At 40.2% G+C, this 22,433-nt stretch overlaps 1 protein-coding gene across 2 annotated transcripts; it reads left to right on the top strand.

Annotated features, from left to right (window-relative positions):
• The first annotated feature begins 184 nt into the window (after positions 1 to 184).
• Positions 185 to 22,433, top strand: st6gal1 (ST6 beta-galactosamide alpha-2,6-sialyltranferase 1). 2 transcript variants are annotated; one of them, XM_017698639.2, is made up of 8 exons: positions 185 to 621; positions 5,233 to 5,439; positions 5,540 to 5,911; positions 7,818 to 8,082; positions 8,607 to 8,704; positions 8,817 to 8,918; positions 10,863 to 11,037; positions 18,425 to 22,433. In XM_017698639.2, the coding sequence occupies exons 2-8, from the start codon at positions 5,248 to 5,250 to the stop codon at positions 18,700 to 18,702; spliced, it is 1,482 nt and encodes a 493-aa protein (XP_017554128.1). In that variant the 5' UTR covers positions 185 to 621; positions 5,233 to 5,247; the 3' UTR covers positions 18,703 to 22,433. The 2 variants fall into 2 exon arrangements, with proteins under 2 accessions (XP_017554128.1, XP_017554127.1); XM_017698638.2 differs by having other exon boundaries at positions 186 to 933.

Genomic DNA, 22,433 nt, shown 5'->3' with positions numbered 1-22,433 from the left:
ACACCCATTCAAGACTCTGTAGATGAACGTTTATCATCTTTTAATTTTACTACATTTTTTATTAGGTTAACGATAGTTAGAATTTACAGTTTACAGTTCTGCAGATGTTTAAATAGAAACGGCCATAAGGCATGAAAAGCACGACGTCATGCGTAGCGGTACCTCCCTCATCGATGTCTTTATTTGGAGAGCGGTGAGAGCGATATTTTAAGTAACGTTACCGCAGCCGTATTTATCTGAAACAAAATACAGCGACCTAATCCGCACTAATGTCCAGTGAAAGTGAATGTCCTTAAACAGATGTGATTCAGTTCACAGCGGCACTTTAAAGGGACAAAATGCAGTTACATTTGATGATTTAACGTGTCTGTAATTAATCCTAAAATACATTTCAGCTCGTATTTCGCAGAGCACAACCAGCTCCGCGTCGACAGCAAAATCCCTCCATCCAGGGTGGCTTTTTCTTCAGATTTCTACCCGCTCCAGGAGAAAGAGGCAATTCCTGCAGAGCAGACCACCTCAAGTCTGAAAGACGCCATCCTGCAGGATTAAGACAGCAGCCTGCAATCTTGTGTTTGCTCTCTTTCAGTCTGCCAATCAGCAAACGCAGACGGATGAGAGGTAAATAAATATGGCGGATTTCCACCATGCAGCATAATAAGCAGATAATGAGTGTAAGATAAAGGAAACCACCAGTTCGCGAGGAAAATCAGCACGTAAATTATTTTTTATTATTAAAGGCGTACGAGGGTTACGACTTACAATCTATTCAGTAAATGAATGGGTCTTTCTAATCTAATAACCCGCACTGGAGCAGCCAATATATTTTTAAAAATCAGTAATAGGGAGGTCTGTATGGAGGCAAAAACACGGTGATGGGACTAAAGTAGCTCATCTTAGAGAAAACGACGTCAGAAGAAGATGGGATACAAGGTAAGAGCAGCTTTATTATAAGCACAGCTCCATTCCGCATGCACACACAATTCTGCATTTCCCTACGGCTGAACAACGTGTGTGACTTGCTTCGACACATTTTACATCCTTTTCGGACTGTTATTTTTCTTGTTTAGGCACAGGTCGATTATATTTGCATCTCTCACTGCGGCTACTGGTATCATAGACCAGACAACGATGCGTTTCTCATTCAAAAACAATGAGCTTATTTAATTTCATATGCGACAGGTTCGGTTTTGTCACTGATGCAAATTGTGATCTTCATCTGACGGTTCAACCACAGACGTGCCCTGATGGATGGGAGGCAGAATGCGGCATTAGGCCGGTGTAACTGACTCATTCAGAGGGCTGAGAGCAAATCTCGGTCCATTGCGCTCCTTATTCTGACTGTGAGACAGGCCTGCATTCCTCTGAGTATCCGCATCGCATGGATCCACTCAAACCATCTCTGTGCGAATGTTTTTTGGGTGGTATGAGACCCGAGAGCCAGAACAGTAATTATAATCAAGACCATTTCAATAATCGAAACGCTGGCGATTAAAATTGGAGTCGCTGATGTGCCCCCTCACTTCTGAGGGTCTCTAATTTGCCATTTGTGGAAACCATGATAGTTGACACAGCACAATACATTATTTTCATTTTCTTTTAACCCTACAAAAAAGTTTTAAAATAATTTAACACAAAGAAAGTTCTGAGAAATAAAACGTTTAGGCAAAATTTAGGCAAATTAGTGAACTGACCATGTACAGGCCTTTGTACAAAAACGTATGTATAAGGCACTTCAGGTTTTTCATGTTGTTTGTAGTTTGGTTTCACTATATTAAGATCACTGTTTTACATGAGGACATGCTGCTTTACGGTCTTTCATTTTGAAATAAACTGTATTGTTCTGAGCCAAACCAATATGTGTCATATGGCTGTGAAGAATCGAGACATTTAAACCTATAACACACTAAAAAGAAAGACAGAAAGAACCTGGAAATGTGTTACTTTGACTCCCCTCTTTATAATGTAATTAGAATATCGCTCTTGTCGGGAGAAAACCTCGTATCTCCAAAATGGTAACTTTACAGGAGAAGGAAAAAACATACTTTACTTTTAATGTAAGTCAATGGAACCAGACTTTTTTCCATGTAATTTTGGGCCGTTTCTTTTGGTCCATTCATCATGAAATGTATATATAATGTAAAGGGCAACAGCCATTTTCAAATTATGTCCAAAACCCAAAAACGACAAAAATGCACATACTAGGTTTTCTTCCAACAACAGTGATATACTGTAATATAACTATAATAAGCTGTAATGTACCTGCTGTTCTTGTGATTCATCGTGCTGTGGCTAACATGATGAGCCACATGCATGCAAAGCACGTCATAGGATTTGTTTGTAACATAAAGCTGATATAAATAAGGGAAACATGCTTGTACAGTGTTCCAGTAAACTGATTCATACAATCAGTGCACTCTAGAAATCCTGAACCAGCTTTTAGTTTGTTTGTTGTTTGTAACCATCCATGCAGTCATGTATGACTGAGGATCCTAAAATCAATGAAATTGTTTAAAATAGCATACGATGCAGATTCATACCTCCATATGACAATAAACTAAATAAACAGTTTTTCTTTTATAAATAGACCAGTTTTCTCCTGAAATATTGAAGGAGAATGTGTAGCAGTAAACATGGGGTTCTACAGCACACCAATGATATACAGCAGAACAGCCAACTTTGTTCAGGAACATCAATATGTTCTCTGCGCACCTATTAATGTCTGTTCACAGTCACAGGCATTGAGGGTTTGATCTCACACATTTCAGATACTGCAGTGCTGATTAAGTTAGCTGCTTGTTTGTTCAGATAAATTAATGCAACTTTAAGAAAAAGACCTACAGAGAGAGGCCTATGGAATAATAGGAACTACTTTATTTAGTCACTTTCAAGTACTTGTTTTAATGTTATATTTTCAAACCATAGACCTTTTTACTTCTTCTGCATTTGTGAGTTATTCAGATACATTTCAATCTATAACACTCTGTTACAAATTCTTTTCGTTTGTTTCACTGTATTATGACAGCAGTTGGACTGTTTTGTGATTGGTCACAACATTGATATTTGGGTTTTATTACTTTATTTTAGACTAACATACATCAAAAAAGAATAGAGTCTAACAAACGTCCTACAGTGGGAGATGATCACTGTACTAAGACATTTTGCTGCGGTTGAGCTGGTACACTCTAATAGTAATTTCTTTTACTTAAGCCATTTCGTGGAAGTAAAAGTTCATGGAACTCTTGCTTGAATATGTATGTAAGCTATTCAATCAACATCTGAAATGACCATAACCTTTGTTTTTCAATCACCTAAGACTTCACCGGTGTTGTCCAGATAACATAATCTTTGTTTGTGATCTTGTTATTTTACTATCCAATTTCAGTCAACCTCTGTCTCCTGTTTCCATATTAGAGACAAACCTGATGGAACTATAACTGCTTTTATTTATGAATTTACCAATAAAAGTGTACTAGTTTAATGTTTTCTCTTACTAAGTGCAAGAGAATAGAACTTCAGAGGAATCAAATGACTGAATTGAAAAGGCTTGTAACTTGCCTCCAAATAAAACTACATGCTGACGTGACTGACCATGTTTTGAACACATTCACACTGCATGTGCAATGAATACGTACAAATTAAATGCACCAATATAACAGGAGTATTACACACACCGTCCAAACCTCATACAGAACTTAGGTCATGCACCAAAGATATAATGGCACTACCCTTTTGGCAATTTGGTAACCTCTGGTGTAGTGACAAGGCATAGCTCAGCTGCTTCTCACTTTTAGGTAAAGATTTCCATTAACATTTAAACAAAAAAGCTTGTAGATGATGAAGAGGATGTATCAGTGAAATAACAAACTTTGGCTTTATGAAAAATGCCATATTTGTGTTTAAGCAGTCATATCACATTCAATTTAGTTATAATTGTATTGCTTTTAGGCTACTTATGTGAGTGTTGGCTTAAACAGCTGGGCTCAGAGTATTGTGTAATATGTACATCTCAAACTTCATGTGCGTTCTCAGTTTTTGTAATTCCCTGTTAAATACCCTTGCTTTCAGAAGAAACACTGGACGAACAGGTGTCTGCACACTTCTGTAGACATACACATATGCTTTTTGGTGCTACAAAGCATTCTTTGTATGATGCCACAGAAGACCCATTTTTGGTTCCCCAAATAACCATGTCTGAATAGAGACTGCCAAAAAACTTTTCAATAGCTTAAACAGCCCTCATATGAAGGTTATTTGCCAGTTTAACGGTTCTTCCTAGAAACTTCACATTGTGGGAGGTTCTTTCAACATTAAAAAGGTCTTTTTTGCTCACATTATATTACATTACATTACATTTACAAATATGGTTCTCTAAAGACCCATTTACTGAAAGGTCCTTTTTTGAACCAAAAGTGGCTGTCGTATGTCATTGTGCAAAGAACCCATTTGACATCTTTATTAATTAAGATTATAGTGTAATTGCAAGAGAAATCCATCTGTCTTATGTGTTGGGAGTATCCATCCATCCATCCATTTTCCAAGCCGCTTCTCCGTCAGGGTCGCGGGGGGGTGCTGGAGCCTATCCCAGCAGTCTTCGGGCGAAAGGCACGATACACCCTGGACAGGTCGCCAGTCCATCACAGGGCAGACACACAGACACAGACAGCCACTCACACCTAGGGGCAATTTAGCATGTCCAATTGGCCTGACTGCATGTCTTTGGACTGTGGGAGGAAACCAGAGAACCCGGAGGAAACCCACGCAGACACGGGGAGAACATGCAAACTCCACACAGAGAGGACCCTGGTCACCCGGCCGGGGAATCGAACCCAGGCCCTCCTCGCTGTGAGGCGACAGCGCTACCCACCATGCCACCGTGCCGCCCTATGTTGGGAGTATCCTACATCCTAAATCCCTTTACTCTGAGCTGAATGCTCCAATTCAATCTGGGCCATGCTACAACTTAGCATTACTGTCCATCCTCCTGAGTCCACTTATTTAATCTGTTGCAATTTTCTTTATTAAATGATTGCAGTTTCTGGTCATCCTCCCAGGATCGAGAGCTGAGGACCTAATTTAACTCACAAAGCCGTTCTAAAATAAAAAACAAATTCTTTCAGCCAGCTTTTTTCGGACATTCCACTTTTACCTTGATTTTGCCCTCAAACTTTATCACTCAACACCACTTTCCCAGAAACAAATTCACTTGCTCACTATCCTTGTCTTTCCCAGATCCCGGGTGCTGCAATGGATCGTGTAAGCCTGATTTGGCGGTTGCGGCGTCGAGCTCGTCGAGGAGCTTTGTGCATGGCATTATTTTGCATGACCATGGCTGTGTTGTATACACTGTGTGCTGAAAACAGCGTACCTGTTACTGATGCTATCTTCGGGGTGAGGGCAAGGACTCGAGCACAACCTCGGACACATTCCATTGTAAAGGTACAGGAAGGTCCTTAACCTCTTATAAACTATACTATAAAAGATAAAAAAACTATGTAAATAGTAGCAAGAATCATCTATGTTCACTGATCAATTACAGGTCCTGAGGGGAGTAGGAGCTAAAACCATATACGTTGACCCTCAAAAGCTCCCAGGAGTCATTCCGGGTGATCCTAAAAAGCCTATCCCTGTCCTGTCATCCTCCACATATGCTATGGAGGGAAGCCACAAGGACCACCCCTTCAGAAGAAGAGACAGGGAGCCACATGGGCTTCTCTCCTGGCTCTTGGGTGCACCCTTGAGACGTGCCCTTGAGACTATCCTTGGAGGCAGAAGAAGAGCAGATGCAGGCGGTCTGAAAGGAGATGCAGAGTTCTTTGGACCTAATGGAGCTCTAGGAGAGATATGGGATGATGAAATGTCCAGCACTATGCTTGGAAAACGACTGAGGAAGGTGGTACAGAACTATCAGGTGAGGAGAGTTTGGATCAGGCAGACAAAAAGAACGTCATCTTTTCAAAAGCATTAGTTAAAGATTTTACATGCAGGAGTTTCCAATCATAGAGAAAATCTTAGACCATCTTTATGTCAGTCATATTGTAATACAAGCCTATTTTGTACTGTTTGATATTTTATATTCAGAGATATATGTCCTGCCGTAACATAGCCAAAGTTGGTCAGTTTAAACTTACACACAGATACAGGCCTATCATTTGTACATATTTAAATATTAAACGAAAATATAAAGTTTGGAATATATGCTACTCTAACCCCTCTCCTACTCATTGCCTTGTTGAAAATTTGCCATAAAAACAGCCTTTCTATCAACAATACACTCTAAAACTGTCCTTTCTATAAATATTAAATATAAAATCTGCTATATAGTAGAATAGGTTATCGGGAAAAAAACAACACACTGCTGCTCTCATTCATTTTCCATTCAGTGATTTTTTTATTTAATAGCCTAACATTAGGGCTGATTAATATTGCCATGATTTGCTCATAAAAATTAGAAAAGAGAGTTGGACAAAGAGCAGATGACTCTGAAAATGTCTCATTCCGGTCTTGGTCTTGACTCAGTCTTGCCTCTAACAGTCTCAACTACAACACTCATTTCTGCAGCCAATTGCTAAGAAACTGCATGCAGCTGAAATAATTTGCATTGATATACTTCGTAAGACAGTTGCTACAGGCTAAATTGTGTAACATAGATGGTACATGTCTGAAATTATATCCATCACAAATAAAGAAATAATCATAAGCATATACATGTATAAATGTAACTTCATTCATCAATCGTTTAGAATTCCAACAATTCCTGACTTCGTGGTAATTTCAAGCCCCAGTCACCACTTTAGCTTAGCTAAACATAGCTTAAAGCATCTCTCATTTTAATGTCTCATTTATTATATCAAATTACAATGGTATTGAAATAATTTTAAATGCACAGATTTTTGTCTAATTATAAGACATTTTGTAAAAATTCCAAATTCCAAAATTCAATGATCTGTTGAAAATTTCAGATTCTGATTCTGACGATATTCTTATGTCTTAGCAAAGACATACACATTTACATGGTGATATAACTTCACAGCATACTGCTTTGTAGAAAGAACTTGATGAATCCAATGTCTAAAGGTCCCTTCATGAGTCGTGAATACTAGGAATCTGGATAACATCAAGCCAAGAGGCTGAATGGATAAACAGTTGGTAATTGGTTGTTGAGTAAAAAGCAGAATATTCCGTCCCAAACAGCAACTGGATTTCAGTCCGATTAACCAGAGACACATTTAACTACCAAGTGTAAATGCATGTGACAAAAATCTTACCAGGATACAATCCAGATACTAGTCACTAGTAGTGACCAGGTGTAAATGGGGGCTGTTGTTCCCCTGGTTTGCTGATGAATGTCAGAATACTAGAAGAATGTCCCTAAAGAAATATGCTAAAATGAAAGCTTCCAATGTATGTTTGGCAGTACTTTGGTAAGTAGTGGACTGTTATTTATTTTTATTTTTTTGCATAATACCACACAGTCTAACTAGTGTGTAACATTCACCCAGTTTCTTTCTTTCTTATTTTGTTAACAAACATGTGTGATCTGTAATATTTACTGTTCCGATATAAAACTGAAATTAGACTATGATATGGCCAAAGCCGCATTTGCTTCTCTGAAGTATCCATGAGGATATTTCCATTCCTTAAAATAATCTGTTTATATAATCCTGAGGAGATTAAACAGTTGCATAAATTTCATATCACTGAGATGATTCCACTGAAGCATAGTTCATCAGAGGACATGTATCATGTAAAATAAACATTTTTTTTTCTCTGGAAGTTTCCCTTCCTCTGCATGATAATCATTTCCTCTCTTTTAGGCAATGAATAAATATGGGGTGCAACTATCAGGATCAGAGCGTGCAACAAGACGTCATAAACTGAGTGGCCCTGAACTCCTGTGCCAACTCAAAGAGATGGTGCAAATCACCACATTAACACCAGAGATGAAACCATTTGCTGGATTTTCCTGGGCCTCCTTGCTGCCTCAACGACCCCTGACCTCAGACCTTGGTCCATTTAAAACATGTGCAGTTGTGTCATCTGCAGGCTCTCTACGAAACTCCGGATTAGGAAAAGAAATTGGTGCATATCATTCACTTGAATTCTTTATATTTTTTACATATTGTGTCTATATTATAGTTTCAGACAGTGCTCTGAAAGATGGGCTACTTGAGAAAATGTAAAGAAAATTTTGTTCAACATAAAAATTGAGGATAAAAATGTCAAATTCACAAAACTGTACAAAACAATATGTTTAGGACGTTGCTACACAGGAAACCCCTCATTCAAAACCAAAACCACCTGCATGTTCCACAGCATTACTACAACAATGTTTAGAAGTGACAAAAGTTAAACCTTAAATGCTAAGTTATGTTAAGTGAAAACAAAACACTGCATACGAACATAAAAATATTAACTGTGAAGCATGCCAAAGAGAATATAACCACACAGAGCTGCTTTGCTGCTTTTGGTAGAGCTATCTTGACTGATACTGATAGTTCCAAAAGTATTTAAATAATTATATGAAGCAAGAATAAAATTAATCATTCTTAAGCACAATAACATGTAAATGTCTTTGAAAATACTCTTTTTCTCTTGAATTCCAGATTCGCATGACACAGTCGTAAGATTCAATGCTGCACCCACTGCTGGCTTTGAGAAAGATGTGGGCTCTAAAACTACAGTACGCTTGATCAATTCCCAGGTATTTATAAACCTTCAAAACATATATAGAAGTTAAGGGAAAAAAAAACAACTGTTCACTGCAGCATAACAATACAAAATAACAGCTAATAACAGTTTTCATTCATTTTAAGGTGATGGCATCAGAAGATCATCATTTTCTCTCCAGTTCTCTATACAGCACTGGGATTTTAGTAGCCTGGGATCCTGCACCTTACTCTTCAGACCTTAATGAGGTAAAACATTGCATTCTATTGTCTGTGTAACTTTCCATCATGTAACAAATTCTCAATGTCCGTTTATATTTCTACTGTATTTCTAAAATGCATTTTCTATCAGAAATTCATAATCATGGAGTGAATATTTGATCTACCAAGTATAGTACTTCCAGATCATTCCTTCTTAGTATTTCTTCCAGTAGAGCTAGCTAATGCCATGGCCTGGAAGGCTGCAGGAGATCCCCAATGTCTTTATTTTAACCACTACTACATGCTTTTGCCACTTTTACAAAATACCTGAATACTTCACAAGCAGCAAGTAATTCCATGGCATGTACATGTAGCAGTAGCTGCGGCAGCGGCTGCAGAAGGATATAATATTTAGCTAGCTACTTGTTCTGGATGAAATTATAACAAGAATATAACATAAGTAGTTGTTTAGATATTCAGGTATTTTGAAAATGAAAAAAAAGTCACAAAACCTGTGACAATGTCAGCAACCAGGGGTGTAATAGTCCAAATTATTACACAACTAGAGTCCAAATTGAAAAACTGCTTGAAATGAGCTTTCAGGTTCAAACGTTTGCTTCATGCTTTTTTCTATTCTGCAATCACAAAGCCTTCACTAGGCTTTGAACATGTCTAAGGTACAGAGCAAACTGCATGAGTTCATACTATCTGGTAGTAGCAGACTGCAGCATCTTCTCAATCATATACAGACAATTATATCATTTAAACCCATGCTGTCTAATGAGTCTTTTTGTAATACCATAGTGGCTATGATCCTCATCCTTGTGGATAGACGGCATAATGTAAGGAAGGACGATTATGTGTTTGTCTCTTGCATCACCACATGGTTTTAGACATAGTCATTAAAACAGTGTTTTTGTTAGCAGATGGCTGAGCTATCATTGTCTTGCATTCAGTGTGGCTGGCTGGCTAACGGAAAGATAAAAGTGCAGAACATCTGCTTGTTTTCTGCTGCTGCCTTTCCTATTTTAGTTTCCTCCTGCACAGTTCTCTCCAAGGAATCATGGGTGAGAGGTGTGTAAACAATGGCAGGTGTCCAGTATTCAGATTACTCTCTGGCCTTCAGGAGGGTCTCGTCAAGACATGCACAGAGTTATGGCATTTTCCACCATAGTACAGTATGTTTACAATTTCAAGGCCTAAATATCTGTAGCCTGATCGAGTACCTGTATCCGTTTCCCAGCGCACAACAGAATCATGAAAGTAGGCTGTTTTCTTGCTTGAGTGGTCACATGTAAACACAAACAACAGTAAAGGAAAAGGAGCTTCAAGTTCGGATTTACCCTTTACTTACAGTTTGGTTTTATGTGATGGTCTGCAGTATTTCCAGCTGCACCATGTCTTATGGCTTGGCACACCTAGTACTCCAGTAAGAAGGCTAACCAAATACTGTACAGGTACTCATGTACTTTACACCTGTGCTGGTCTTGGTGTGCATGTTTCTGGGTCCATAGCTGGATAACTTTGCTGCAAAACCGTTACCAGTATGCTGTGATATTGACATTCTCTGCTTTTAAATTTCAGCAATATTTTTAGAGAAATACTTGCTAGATAATGAACATTAAATGCATGTTACAATTCTCATAAAATAGTCAGTATCCTTGTTGTCATGCAGTTTGTTTTCAGTTTTTCATTCTATATTGTGAGCTCTTTACTGGCAACCAAGGTCATGACAGTTAACTGATATGTTTGTTATTTGCTGTACGATTCAAATTGTTTTGAAGTAACAGTTTAAAATCTGTGAAAAATAAAGATTACATTTCTCTCTGTATAAAGTAGCTCTACAAAAGAAGCATGGGCTTATTAACTTTATTACTATATACTTAAATATGGTGTGTCACCATGCCATATTTAGATAATATCAGGGTAGTGAATTTTATCAATAACATTCTCCACTACTTTCCACTCAAAATCTTACCTTTTATGTTTCAGTGGTACAACAAGACAGATTACCCAATATTTAAACAATATCAGCGCTACCGGCGGCTACACCCTCAACAGCCTTTTTATATCCTACATCCCAGTGTGGAGTGGCAATTATGGAGACGGGTACAAGATAATATGGGTGAACCTATCCAAAAGAACCCACCATCCTCGGGCCTATTAGGTAGGTGATGTTGAATTTTACTCAAACAACTCAAATTTCATGGAAACAAAAAAAACTAAAATGTGAAGAGGTTTGATTGCTTTCCAACATTTCACATTTACATAAAATTGCTGATATGTTGATAGTTTATTAAATAAACAGTATTTCTAGACATGAAGACTGTAGCTGCATTCCAAAGCCTAGGCTGCATTTCTCGGTCGCTATGTCATAAAAGGCCGTTCAAAATTGACCCTTCGTATACAGCCTAGAAATGTAGCCTGCGTTCGGCTACCCACAGTTCTCTGCGCATGAACAATGAAAAAGGAAAAAAGCATTCATCCATATACAGTGAGGAAAATAAGTATTTGAACACGCTGCGACTTTGCAAGTTCTCCCACTTAGATATCGTGGAGGGGTCTGAAATTTTCATCTTAGGTGCATGTCCACTGTGAGAGACATAATCTAAAAAAAATCCGGAAATCACAATGTATGATTTTTTAATAATTTATTTGTGTGTTCAACTCCTATTGACCCACCACCAATGGGAGGGGCAGTAGTAGGGGTTCTGAAACTGGCTTTTGGAACTTGGAATGTTACCTCACTGGCGGGGAAGGAGACTGAGTTGGTGCGCGAGGTTGAGAGATAGTCAGGCTCACCTCAGCACAGCTTGGGCTCTGGGTCCAATCACCTTGAGGTGATTGGTGAGAGGCAGCGGGCAGGTGTGGGCTTTCGGTGCCTGCATGTTGGGGTTTTCTCCGGTGGACGAGAGGGTAGCTTCCCTACGCCTTCGGGTTTGTGCTTAAGCACCGAACAGCAGTTCAGAGTACCCAGCCTTCTTAAAGTCCTTGGGAAGGACACTTGAAAGTGCTCCTCCTGGAGACTCTATTGTCCTACTGGGGGACTTCAACGCTCACGTGGGCAATGGCAATGTGACCTGGAGGGGTGTGATTGGGAGGAATGGCCTCTCTGATCTGAACCCGAGTGGTGTTCACTTTTTGGACTTCTGTGCAAACCACAGTTTGTCCATCACGAACACCATATTTGAACACAAGGATGTCCATAAGTGCACATGGCACCAGGACACCCTAGGCCGTAGTTCAATGATTGACTTTGTAGTCGTGTCATCGGACTTGTGGCCATGTGTTTTGGACACTCGGGTAAAGAGAGGAGCTGAGCTGTCAACTGATCACCACCTGGTGGTGAGTTGGATCAGGTGGTGGGGGAAGATGCCGGTCAGACCGGGCAAACCCAAACGTATAGTGAGGATTTGCTGGGAACGTCTGGCAGAAGAACCTGTCAGATTGATCTTCAACTCACACCTCCGTCAGAACTTTGACCAGATATCGGTGGAGGTGGGGGACATCGACTCAGAATGGGCCATGTTCCGCTCCTCCATTGTTGAAGTGGCTGACTGTAGCTGTGGCCGCAAGGTCGTTGGTGCTTGTCGGGGTGGTAATCCTCGAACCTGGTGGTGGACACTCCAGGTGAGAGATGCTGTCAAGCTGAAGAAGGAGTCCTACCAGGCATGGTTGGCCTGTGGGACACCAGAGGCAGCTGACAGGTATCGAAAGGCCAAGCGATCTGCGACTTCAGTCATCGCAAAGGCAAAAACTTGGGTGTGGGAGGAGTTTGGTGAGGCCTTGGAAAGTGACTTTAAGTCAGCTCCGACAAGATTCTGGCAAACCGTCAGGCAACTCAGAAGGGGAAAGCAGTGTGCCACTAGCACTGTATATAGTGGAGATGGTGTGCTGCTGACTTCGACTGAAGACGTCATTGGGCAGTGGAAGGAATACTTTGAGGACCATCTCAATCCCACCGACACGTTCTCCAGTGAGGAGGCAGAGTCTGGAGACACGGGCATAGGCTCGTCCATTACTGAGGCCGAAGTCATTAAGGTAGTTAAAAAGCTCCTTGGTGGCAAGGCTCCAGGGGTGGATGAGATCCGTCCCGAGTCCCTCAAGGCTCTGGATGTTGTGGGGCTGTCTTGGCTGACACGCCTTTTCAACATTGCATGCCACTGGATTGGCAGACTGGGGTGGTGGTGCCTCTTTTTAAAAAAGGGGGCCGGAGGGTGTGTTCCAACTACAGGGGAATCACACTCCTCAGCCTCCCTGGTAAGGTTTATGCAGGGCTACTGGAGTAGAGAGTCCAGCTTATAGTCGAATCTCGGATTCAGGAGGAGCAGTGCGGGTTCCACCTGGGTCGTGGAACACTGGACCAACTCTTCACCCTCTCCGGGATCCTAGAGGGCTCGTGGGAGTTTGCCCAACCAGTCCACATGTGCTTTGTGGATCTGGAGAAGGCATTCGACTGTGTTCCCCGGGGTATTCTGTGGGAGGTGCTTCGGAAGTACGGGGTACATGGCTCTTTGCTATGAGCCATTCAGGCCCTGTACAAACAAAGCAGGAGCTTGGTTCGCATGGCCGTCAGTAAGTCAGACTCGTTCCCAGTGAGAGTTGGACTCTGTCATGGCTACCCTTTGTCACCGATTCTATTAATAATTTTTATGGATAGAATTTCAAGGCGCAGTCAGGGGACGGAGGGTGTCCGGTTTGGTGACCTCAGGGTCACATCACTGCTGTTTGCAAGTGTAGGAGTTTAAGTATCTCGGGGTCTTGTTCACGAGTGATGGTACAAGGGAGTGGGAGATTGACAGGCGGATTGGTGCTGGGTCAGCAGTGATGCGGGCTCTTTACCGGTCTGTTGTGGTAAAGAAAGAGCTGAGCCACAAGGCAAAGCTCTCGATTTACCGGTCGATCTACGTTCCCACCCTCATGGTCATGAGCTTTGGGTGATGACCGAAAGAATAAGATCGTGAATACAAGTGGCCGAAATGAGTTTCCTCTGCAGGGTGTCTGGACTCTCCCTTAGATATAGGGTGAGAAGTTCGGTCATCCGGGAGGGACTCGGATTATCTGGTTAGGATGCCTCTTGGATGCCTCCTTCGTGAGGTGTCACAGGCAAGTCCACCCGGGAGGAGACCCCGGGGAAGACCTAGGACATGCTGGCGTGACTATATTGCCCAGCTGGCCTGGGAGCGCCTTGGAATCCCCCCGGAGAGCTAGTGGAAGTGGCTGGGGAAAGGGAGGTCTGGGCCTCATTGCTTAAGATGCTGCCCCCGCGACCCGAACCCTGGAGAAGCGGAAGATGATGGATGGATGGATGGATTATATGTGTGTTACTGCTGCAAATAAGTATTTGAACACCTTAATAATTTAATATTTAATACGTTATTATAGTTAATATTTGGTACAGTAGCCTTAGTTGGCAATTACAGAGGTCAAACGTTTCCTGCAGTTTTTCACCAGGTTTGCACACACCGCAGCAGGGATTTTGGCCCATTCCTCCACACAGATCTTCTCCAGATCAGTCAGGTTTCTGGGCTGTCGCTGAGAAACACAGAGTTTGAGCTCCCTCCAAAGATTTTCTATAGGGTTTAGGTCTGGAGACTGGCTAGGCCACTCCAGAGCCTTGATATGCTTCTTACAGAGCCACTCCTTGGTTATCCTGGCTGTGTGCTTTGGGTCATTGTCATGTTGGAAGACCCAGCTACGACCCATCTTCAATGCAAACAAGGTTGTTCCCCAAAATCTTGCAATACATGGCCCCGGTCATCCTCCCCTTAATACAGTGCAGTTGTCCTGTCTCATGTGCAGAAAAAAACACCCCCAAAGCATCGTGCTTCCACCCCCATGCGTCACAGTAGGGATGGTGTTTTTGGCATGGTACTCATCATTCTTTGTCCTCCAAACACGGTGAGTGGAATTAAGACCAAAAACTTTTGTTCTCATCTGACCACAGAACTTTCTCCCATGACTCCTCTAGATCATCCAAATGGTCATGGGCAAATTTAAGACGGGCCTGGACGTGTGCTGATTTAAGCAGGGGAACCTTCCGTGCCATGCATGACTTTAAACTATGATGTCTTAGTGTATTACCCACAGTAATCTTGGAAACAGTGGTGCCAGCTCTCTTCAGGTCATCGACCATCTCCTCCCGTGTAGTTCTGGGCTGGTTCCTCACCTTTCTTAGGATCATTGATACGCCACGAGGTGAGAGCTTGCATGGAGCCCCAGTCCGAGGGAGATTGACAGTCATGTTTAGCTTCTTCCATTTTCTAATAATTCCTCCAACAGTTGATCTTTTTTCACCAAGCTGCTCGGCAATTGCCCCATAGCCCTTTTCAGCCTTGTGGAGGTCTACAATTTTGTCTCTGGTGTCTTTGGACAGCTCTTTGGTCTTAGCCATGTTAGTAGTTGGAGTCTTACTGATTGTGTGGGGTGGACAGGTGTCTTTATGCAGCTAACGACCTCAAACAGGTGCTTCTAATTTAGAATAATAAGTAGAGTGGAGGATTACTTTTTAGAGACAGACTAACAGGTTTTGAAGTGTTCAAATACTTATTTGCAGAAGTAACACACAAATAAATTATTAAAAAATCATACATTGTGATTTCCAGATTTTTTTTTAGATTATGTCTCTCACAGTGGACATGCACCTAAGATGAAAATTTCAGACCCTTCCATGATTTCTAAGTGGGAGAACTTGCAGGGTGTTCAAATACATTTTCCTCACTGTATCATATATTGTCCATATGTCGTATTTTATTTAGAAGTATTTGTATGTATGTAACTTATCGTACTAGATAAGAACATCTCAACTTCCATGAAGAAATAAAAAAGCAGCAAACACAATGCAAAGGGCTCCATTTTTGGTCGTCCAGATATTACAGAGTAAGAAGTGGCCCTGGGTCAACAGGGGAGGTGCTTAAATTGAATTTGTTCATACTATGACATCACCACAAGCTAATGTGTATCTCCTGGTGAAGGTAAGAGATTTAATTTACGTCATCTATACTTAATAATACAGTCCTGGTTTTACTTCTTCTTCTTCTTCTTTCGGCTGCTCCCTTTAGGGGTCGCCACAGCGGATCATCTGCCTCCATCTTGCCCTATCCATTGCCTCCTCTACTTTCACACCAACCATCTCCATGTCCACCTTCACTACATCCATAAACCTTCTCTGAGGTCTACCTCTTCTCCTTCTGCCCGGCAGCTCCATCTCCAACATTCTTTGCCCAATATATCCACTATTCCTCCTCAACACATGTCCAAACCATTCTCAACCTGGCCTCTCTGGCTTTATCTCCAAACTGCTCCACCTTCACTGTCCCTCTGATCTGCTCATTTTTAATCTTGTCCATCCTTGTCACTCCCAACGAAAATCTCAGCATCTTCATCTCCGCCACCTCCAGCTCAGCCTCCTGTCTTTTAGACAGAGCCACAGTCTCCAAACCATACATCATAGCAGGACGCACTACTGTCTTGTAAACCTTCCCTTTCACTCTTGCTGCTATCCTGTCACACATCAGCCCTGACACCCATCTCCACCCACTCCATCCTGCCTGCACCCTCTTCCTTACCTCTTTTTTGCACTGTCCATTGCTCTGGATGGTTGACCCAAGATATTTGAAGTCATCCACCTTTATGACCTCTACTCCTTGCATCTTCACCTTTCCACCTGCCTCCCTCTCATTCACACACATGTATTCCGTCTTATCTCTACTGACCTTCATTCCTCTCCTGTCCAGTGCAAACCTCCACCTCTCCAGATTCTCTTACACCTGCTCTCTACTCTCACCACAGATTACAATGTCATCTGCAAACATCATGGTCCATGGAGCCTCCTGCCTGACCTCATCTGTCAACCTGTCCATCACCATTGATGATCCCTGATGTAACTCTACCTTCACCTTGAAACCATTTGTCACTCCAACTGCACATCTCACCACTGTCTCACTATCCTCATACATGTCCTGCACGACCCTAACATACTTTTCAGCTACACCTGACTTCCTCATACAGTACCACAGTTCCTGTCTTGGCACCCTATCATATGCCTTCTCTAGATCCACAAAGACACAATGTAGCTCCTTCTGACCTTCTCTGTACTTCTCTACCAACACTCTCAACGCAAAAATTGCATCTGTGGTACTCTTTCTGGGCATGAAACCAAACTGCTGCTCAATGATCTGGACCTCTCGCCTTAGCTTTGCTTCAACAACTCTTTCCCATACCTTCATGGTGTAGCTCATCAACTTTATACCTCTGTAGTTACTGCAGCTCTGCACATCACCCTTGTTCTTAAAAATGGGGACCAGTACACTGCTTCTCCACTCATCAGGCATCCTCTCACTCTCCAGGATTTTGTTAAACAACCTGGTTAAAAAGTCCACTGCCTTCTCTCCTAAACATCTCCATACCTCCACAGGTATGTCATCTGGACCAACTGCCTTTCCATTCTTCATCCTTTTTAAAGCTGCCCTCACTTCCACCTTACTAATTCTCTGCACTTCCTGATCCACTATATCTCCCCCTGTTGTCCTCCTCTCTCTCTCGTTTTCCTCATTCAAGTCCTTACTTATACAAAGTAAAGTATACCAAACTAAGACTACCTACAGTAAATATTTAATTGTATAAGTCCTGGTTTTACTTCTACAATTAAATATTTACTGTAGGTAGTCTTAGTGTGGTTAGTTAATGTCTGATAACTATTGCAACACTAGGTAGGTAAGCTATCTGTCTAGCCTAAAGGTAAGCCTGAATACTCATTTAATGCCATTTCATTACTGTTAAAATTCAGCTTGGAACAATTTTCTCCAAAATTTTTTCATACATTTAAAGTAACAAAGTTATGGAAGTTGAGCTTTTAGCCTATTTGCTGCTACCTACCTAGCTAGCTAGCACACTTGGACCTTTTCAGTTCAAGGAAAATCATGCCTAATATTTCCTTGGAGACATCATATAAGATGGTTGTGTTAACCCTGAAACAGTACATTTTATATTAACAGTAGTAGCAAACTTCTGGAACTGATCTTTTAGTTTTCTCACCACAATAAGTTAGTTAACATGTTATGTAGTCCCAGGAACATCATCTAATCTTGATCCGGGGCTTCATACAGTTGTGTTGACCCAGGGATGAACTTTGTGAATAGTTGAACAAATTAAATTTAAGCACATCCCCTGTTGACCCAGGGCCACGTCTCGTTCTGCAATATCAGGATGACCCCCCCATTTTCTCTCTCCAGTTCCCTCACAAGTTTCATGGTGCTCTGGTGATGTCACCACACGGCCTCCTTAGGACTGTTCCATTTGTGTGACCATTAGGCTACTAAGGAGGAGTGTTCATAGGACAGTCCTATTGAGGACATGCACAACCTTGGCTGCAACCCTAGGCTTTGGAACTCAGTTAATATAAGGATTTATATCTAACTGATTAATTGAGATTCACAGATAAAGATTGAATATACATCAAAACTGAAATCAATTTGTGGAAATGTAGGGGTTACTTTAAGAACCAAGGGGTTACTCTCACCAGTCTTGTAAAAAGATCTTCTGTTTTGCTCCAGGGACAGTACTGATGATGTCACTATGTGATGTTGTCCATGTGTATGAATTCTTGCCATCGCGTCGCAAAACTGAGCTCTGCCACTACTACCAGCGCTTTAGTGATGCAGCATGCACACTGGGTGCCTACCACCCATTGCTCTATGAGAAGAACTTGGTGAAGAGGATGAACCAGGGTTCTGACCGAGACATCTACACTCATGGCAGAGTGACTTTGCCTGGATTCAGCACTTTTAACTGCACCCACACTTTCACTTCTTCCACTTTTTCAAAGACATAAACTAAAGACTGCGTTTACTCAACTTAGCAGTCTGAATGTAACTGTATTAATGGTGCATGATTCATTGTATGATCATTATAGCCCACTCTGAACAAGTGGACCTACACCCCTCTCAGGATGTGTGTAGGAAGCTCTGTAAAGTATTTTAGTATTATTTTAGTATTTTTAGTCATTAGCAAGCGATTAATGAAATTCCTAAAAGGTATGATCGCCATTTGTTTACCTTCTCTAGTCCAAAGAAGTGTAACCTTGTCTTGTATTCAATCCTTGGACGAGTAAGTGCTAAATAACAATAAGATAGAGACACGAAACTGCTTTACTTCTTAGTTGAATAGCTACAAATAGCTGTATAAGTGAATTATGATGAAGTACACAACACTGCAGTAATTTTAGCCGCGGTAATAATCACGTGTAAGAAGGAAACATTTCATATACTAGTTTACCCAGGTTGACTTTTGATCTTGTAATTGCCAAATTTCAGTTTCTTGCTAAATCCACAAATTGCTTTTTTTTTAACCCAGTTACAGTGTTCATTTGATCTGTATGAGAGAATTGATCTATTAGGCTACTTAAAAGAGAATGCAAGCCTATCTATTTTAAAATGTTCCAAACCGATCTCTATAAATTAGGCCACTGATTTTGAAATATCTGACAATCAAGCACTTAAATTCACTGACAATTACAACTGAAAAGCTACATATTACCACTGGTGGCCAAAACATTTTAAATGCACAGTGCTGAATACTGACTCACTAAACCTCACTGCCACTCCCCATAATATCCTGACTCATAAACTGATCAATTGTGACTTTTATATTTTAATTAAATATTGTACAAGTAGCATGGAAACAGTACTTGCAAATAGGGGCCTACTTGCCTATGTATGCGCATACACTCAAACACACACTGCTGTGATGTCTCTTTAAAGGGAAATTCCACTGAAATTGTACAGGTTTATATCCTGGCCTAATAAAACAGTTCAGATTCAGAGCAGAACATTAGACATTGCTGCTATCCATTGTGGTGCCTGGTTCCCAGGTGTTTGAAATAACAGAATGCTAAGGCTAAAGTGATATTTTGTCAGTTTCCACCCTCAGTTATGTTTTCCTACTATGTTCTATTTTTAATCCTTTTTGGTCCAAAATAACAATTGTACCGCAGACCTAGGGCAAAGTATTACTTCAAGCCCCGGCACAAAACCTTCTTTCTTGCAATGAGATTTTGTGGATGTACATTACTTATGTCATCCAACTTTAATATAAATAGACTTAACCTAATTACTAGGCAAATAAACTATTTAAACAGACTTTTTGGTGTAATTCCCCTTTAAAAAGCCAAAACACAAGGCATGGTTTTACTGTATATATGCATTTCTCATTACACTGTGAGGGACTAGCAGACTATACCAACAAACACTGAAAAATCAGTACTGGGACTGTTCAACCTCATTCTTTAGAGAATGTTCTTGCATGCATCGCTTAAATTGCACTGCACCTTACCCTTGGTAAATTTCTGTTAATTGTGTTGTTCTTGTTAAATAAGTTTAGTGAAAGTGCATGAATGTTGTTTCACTGCCACCAAGAAGATCCCCCATGCTCATTCATAATACTGTAGCCTAGTTGCTGCTTATAGGTTTCTTTAACATCATAAAAGATACAGATTCACAACAGTGTCCACTATTACCTACATCTTCATTAACCTATTTCTAAATCTAAATGTTAAAAGCCAGCAAACTTCATCACATTCACTTTTGGTTCTTTGTTTGTGCTAGAAAATCAGATCAACTGAAAAATTAGGCTATGCACATTCATTACCATTTATGAAAATGAAAACAATATATTTTAATATCATTCAAGAAACTTTGTATATATGACTATTATTACATTCTGACATTTCTGTTTGGACTTGGACTTATTCTGTATATCTACAACACTAAATAATTTTAATATTCTCTCAGCAGACTCTGTAGACATTCAAATACCAAAGTTCCTGTTGACGTATTCCTAAAGGTTTCCTATGTTACCAAATTAGAAAAACACAAATATGATTTAACCATTTAAGTTATTCTATTCTGGAAAAACATAAATATATATGATATAAACCACAAATAGTTTGCTAGTCCTAGTTTTAAGCATACATGCTCTGTCTTCCATATTACATTTCACTCCTACTGTGTACAGAAAATTAGATAGGAGTAGATAGAATGAACTGTTCATTCACAGCTTTGACTGGATATAATCTGGATAAAAGCCTAGTTTGAATAGGGTCAAAATAAAGCAAGGGCGATAGAAAGAGCCAAAGTATAGCTTAGTCATATAAATACATAATTTTGGCCCATTTCTAATTTTCATTCTTCTGTTTGCATCTTTAGATTTACTATCACACCCCATCTTTTGTATTAAAAATCGGCAAAAGCAATTCCATACTGCCATGATTTAGCTAAACACAACTTCCACTGGCATTTATAATCACACAAACATCAATCGGCACAGAACCTCTGTGACTAATGGAACAGTACAGTGCAGTATAGATTGACCTAAATTTGGAAAACCACACTACTCAATAATACAGTTGCAATGGTTTTAATACAGTATCAAAACTGAAAAAAGGAATGTTTTTAATACATATAATTAGAGCTCTGTAGAATCAACACATTTCTGAAACATAAAATATTTGAGATTTGAAAATTATATCAAACCCCTATTAACCCTTTAGACCTGACAGTGGCCTTTGCCAGATGATGTTTTTTCCAGTTATGACCATGGATGGCTGTAATTTCCTGTAGCGAATTCTGACAGAAAACAGAATAATTATAGAAATCTTTGGTACAAATGACATTTTAGATCATCAGCTTTTTAATCAAAATGTTCATGTTCCATCACAAGTAGCATAATGGACATACAGTAAGTGAACATAATTCTATTTCAGTATTGATGACTTTTCAGGCCTTGACACCAAATTGCATCATTTTTTAGGAATAGTTAATAGATTATATGAATCAACTACAGCAGTTAGCTAGCATTATTTTTAGGTTAAGTATGCAGCCTTTAGTTATAAGGGTATAACCCCCCCCCCTTTTTTGCCTAGTAAGCCATTGCTTTCATTGTTAAGAAATGATGGTGTTCACATTATTAGTTGTAGTCAATTTTAATGGAATTCTTATTTTTATTTTGTACTTGCAATATTACAATTACAAATTAAATTAAATTTCATTAAAATGAAATCGGCAAGTAATGGTGGTATTTTTCTGGTTTTATTATGAAACGGTTTGTTTAAAACAGTGATCAGCCCCAAACTCTTAAAACGTCTATGAATCTACCAAAGTGTTGTAGAATTCTGCTGGGGTCTGGAGGGTTAATACAAGTTTAGATGATTACTGAACGAAATAGAAGGACACTGTAGGTGTGGTCAAAAGCAAATCATACTTTAACAGGGCAGCATCCTCACTGCTACCAAGATTTGATTTAGGCGGGTTGCTAGTTTTACCTCATAGTGTCATTACTGCCATTTCATCTGTTTCACAATCAAAGCTCTGCAGTCCTGATGGCAGAAGAGCACAACACAATCTCAGTGCATTCCAAGCTTTTTGTTCTCTTCTAGTGCAAGTAAATATTTTGTAACTACATTTTGAACAAAGATGTTTCATCTTGCCATTAGGCATGACAATTTTGCCACTTACCACTGTACACTGTACCATGTATGTCAAGATGAATAAATTATATAAAACTGTG

The sequence above is a fragment of the Pygocentrus nattereri genome, chromosome 16, assembly GCF_015220715.1.
Source record: "Pygocentrus nattereri isolate fPygNat1 chromosome 16, fPygNat1.pri, whole genome shotgun sequence".
In the NCBI taxonomy this organism is placed as follows: Eukaryota; Metazoa; Chordata; class Actinopteri; order Characiformes; family Serrasalmidae; genus Pygocentrus; species Pygocentrus nattereri.
The sequence above is the reverse complement of the archived record's forward strand: the minus strand, read 5'-3'. Positions and strand labels throughout refer to the sequence as shown.